The sequence below is a fragment of the Hypomesus transpacificus genome, unplaced genomic scaffold (assembly GCF_021917145.1).
Source record: "Hypomesus transpacificus isolate Combined female unplaced genomic scaffold, fHypTra1 scaffold_343, whole genome shotgun sequence".
Lineage (NCBI taxonomy): Eukaryota > Metazoa > Chordata > Actinopteri > Osmeriformes > Osmeridae > Hypomesus > Hypomesus transpacificus.
In genome coordinates, this window is record NW_025813869.1 from 88,542 (window position 1) to 92,170 (window position 3,629).

Genomic DNA, 3,629 nt, shown 5'->3' on the forward strand with positions numbered 1-3,629 from the left:
CGACCCAGCCCACACTTGGAGCCGGCAAGGACATATAAGTAAAACACTTGTACAACACTCTCCTGCATTTCACAGCCATACAGTGGAATATCAGTCCAGTGAGATTCCTCTCTTTCTCTCCATCCTCCCCCCTCTCCTCTCTCCCCCAGTGTCGTACAGGTGTCTCCTGTCTCTCCAGAGTCTGAGTGAGGTTGCCAGTCCCTGGAGGGGGCTGACCCCGAACCGTTGCCTAGTTCTGGCCCTGCAGCTGGTTCTGGTCAGCACATCCCCTGCAGTTGAAGGTTCAGACCATCATAAAGCCCCCTCCTCACCCCTCCACCCTGGAGCCCCCAGACGAGGCCCCCTGGAACACATGATCTCAGCCTTAAAGGAGGGCTGGCCCCCCCGAGGGGGGCACGGGGGCCAGGAGGCTCTGGTCCGGTTTGGAGTGTGCCCGGGGTCGGAGGGGAGCCCTGTCGCTGCCCTGGCACGGCTGGTTGGTGCTGGGGACAGACTGCGTGTCATGCACCCTGAAACAGGTCACCACGGAGACACACCCCGCCTCGCTCGGTTCATATTCAGCACATCATGCATCTTAATAACAATGTTTTAATTGTGTTCATTCACACAGAGCTGGTGGAGGAGAAGGGAGGAGGAGAGGGAGGACGGCTGGTGTTGACCTTTCACCTCCCCCTCTCTCCACTCCTGAAGCTGCATCCTGTCCTCGCCCTGGCTTCCAGTGTTCCCATGACAACCTCAGACATGGAGGTCTCCTTCACCAGCCCTGCCCTCCAACCTCCTACACAAGTGAGGCTCCGCCCATCTCCTAGGCCCCGCCCCCAGGCCAGGGAAGTTGTGGTCTTGACTTTAAATGTTTCTGTGTCTCCCAGACGCTGTGTCTGTCATCGAAGACCCAGTACCTGGTTCTGACTGGACAGCCTTCAGGGGGCCACAAATGGAGAGTTTCTGTCACATTGAAGACACCGGAAACAGAATCAGGCATGAACCAATGTTCAGCTATACTTCATCTGAACCACAGTTCAGATCCACTTCTTTGGCTAGTTAAACCTCTCTAACCCCTTCTCTCTCTGCAGGGAAAAAGTTGTCTGAGCTACAAAGTATTCTGATTGGTGGAGAAACATCAAGTGAAATCATTATGACCCCTCTGCTACTGTTATCATTGGATAGAGCGACAGGAAAGAGGTAGCGTTTCATTGTTTCACAATGAAATCACTTTCTAAGCCAGCTCATCATAAAATGTACATTTGTATATTTTATTCAGGTCGCAGATTATTTTGTCCAAAGCGTCATCCAAATTGTATTATGTCACAGAATTGCAGAATTGCCAAACCATGACTTGATGATCCTTCCTGAGTTCAGAGTTGTTCATCTGTGTTCCCCAGAGAGCCACCGGAGCCATGCGGCTTCCTGTGTGAGCTCCAGAGCTTCCTGTCTGAGGTGCTCCCACAAGTGCCCCTCCAGAACTCCGCCCCCTTGCCCCTGGCCTCCCTGAACTCCCTGCCCCCCCTCCCCCTGGGCCCCTCCTCCAGTGAGGCACTCCTCCTCGGCCTCATCAACTCCTCTGGCCCCACGCTGTTCTCCTTCCCCCAGAGGAGGCCAGTGCTGGGGGGGCAGGGGGGGGCCCTGCTGGGGGGCCAAAGTGGGGAGCTTTCCCTGACCCCCGGCTTGCTGGAGACCCTGAGGCTGCGGCTGGCGGAGGCCGTGGGCCGTCTGGGGCGGGAGGAGCTGGGATTCAGCGGCATGGACAGGCTGTGGAGGCTGCAGGAGCTCAGCGCCCTCCCCAGGCCAGGAGAGGAACTGCATAAAGGTCCACATTCTTGATTAAGATGCTCATAAAGATCTGTATGGCCTGTCTTTGGTGAGTGTGTGTGTCAGTAACGGGGGGTGACCCCATCCCCAGGTGGGGGTGGCTCCAGAGAGAGGCAGTACCGGGCCCTGCTCCTGCTGAAGGCCCTGCACATGGTTCAGGGGCAGCGGGAGGTGAAGCGGGGCCTGCGTGTGGCGCGGGCATCCCCTGAGCAGAGCTCCGTCTGCCAGCTGCACAGTCTGACCGTATCCCTAGAAAGATTCTTCAGGGACCCGCCCCGCGCCGACATCAAAAACTGTGAGGGCAGCTGCCACTTCCCCATCCTGCAGGGCGTTGACGGCAACAACCATGTCATGCTGCTCAACAGCCAGGTATCCTGCACACCCAGCATATTGTACACTACACTTACACCATGTTCATTATACCTTCGCCTACACCCTACTCAGTGCCGGAACAAGGTGGAAGTGCAGCTCTGACCAGCCTGTTTGTGTGCAGGTGCAGGGAGGGCAGAAGCTGGGACGAAGCCCTTGCTGTGTGCCCCTGGAGTACGGCCCCCTAACAGTGGTGGAGCTGGACTACAACAACGGAGTCACCATCATCATAAAGGACAACATGGTGGCCAAGAAGTGTGGCTGTCGCTAAAGAGGAAAAAAGGAAGGTGGAGAGGAGGCGGGTTACCCTTCTTTTTACAGTCCCTTAATGACTAGGTGTTACGTGGAAAATAAAGGGTATGTTTGCTTGCACAATGTAATTTTGCGAGTTTGTTAGTTGCTACTTAGTTAATACATTTTTGATGAACCCAAGTTTCTTCAATATGCATATTAGAAACATTACAACGGGGCTCCAGGGGCTCCAGTGTGAGTTCAAACCAAAGTGCCAAATGGTATCAGTTGGTCACACCAGTGCAAGAAACCCTCCCCAACCTTCCCTCGCCCCACCTAAATGATCGCTTTCAGTTCTGTAGTACGTTTTAATAAAGTGCATTTTAAAAGAACCAGGACCCCTTGTAATTATTGTCACCTTTGATTGCTGCGCTAAAAGGCTTCATTTGCAACAGGACATTATTACTGCAAGAGACCATATCATATGCCTTACAAAATGTCATCCTAATAACAGGCTTAGTCGATTGTGTGTGTTTGTGTGTGTGTGTGTTTGTGTGTGTGTGTGTGTGTGTGTGTGTGTGTGTGTTTGTGTTTGTTTCCAGCCTGTCTGTGTGTGTTTCCAATAGGTGGAGAGACAAGGAATATATCACAAATGATTTGTTAGTATTTATCCCCTGACCCCAGCTTAGATTACTTTTCGGCTCTATATGTATGGATGATTACGGTAAATAATCCAGGTCACGGTGACGCTAGGATAAATATTGATCTAAAACCATTATCAAATGTCCTCCTAATAAGGTTGTGTGTTTTCAGACTCAATATATACAAAAAATTAGGGGGCCAGGGGGATATATATAAATATTTTTGTATTTACATGATTAAATAGCAGTACATAGTACTTAGCCAAGGAAGCCCCTGGCCCCAATCTTAGTTACTAATTTCGGCTCTATATATATCGGCTAGTTATAGTAAACAATCCAGGCCACGGTGACAAACCCGCTAGAATACATCTAAAATACATACAAATAGAGGGTTTTCACCGACGTCACGTTCTGGGCAGTAACCCGGACGCACGGCCATTGTGGAGGCACTCGGTGTAAATAACTGAGCGGAGTACAATGGAGTGTTGTGCGCTTTGGATCCTCCAAATAAAAAAAGTCTTCATAATATTTTAGAAATGCATGGCTCACTATTTTAGTGGAGCTTACCAAAAACTAATT

The 3,629-nt window shown here is 51.3% G+C and overlaps 1 protein-coding gene across 1 annotated transcript; it reads left to right on the forward strand.

Annotated features, from left to right (window-relative positions):
* Positions 1-2,764, forward strand: LOC124464449 (muellerian-inhibiting factor-like). The gene is made up of 8 exons (XM_047016315.1): positions 1-38; positions 150-518; positions 611-786; positions 870-978; positions 1,074-1,182; positions 1,383-1,807; positions 1,901-2,178; positions 2,303-2,764. Coding segments are annotated over exons 1-8 (1,614 nt in total). The 5' UTR covers positions 1-37; the 3' UTR covers positions 2,450-2,764.
* The last annotated feature ends 865 nt before the right edge of the window (positions 2,765-3,629 follow it).

Excerpts from the sequence above, each read along its gene's own strand:
- LOC124464449 (XM_047016315.1), top strand. Across the intron at positions 787-869 it reads CCCTCCAACCTCCTACACAA|ACGCTGTGTCTGTCATCGAA; the intron begins GTGAGGCTCCGC and ends TGTGTCTCCCAG. Across the intron at positions 1,808-1,900 it reads AGGAGAGGAACTGCATAAAG|GTGGGGGTGGCTCCAGAGAG; the intron begins GTCCACATTCTT and ends CCCCATCCCCAG.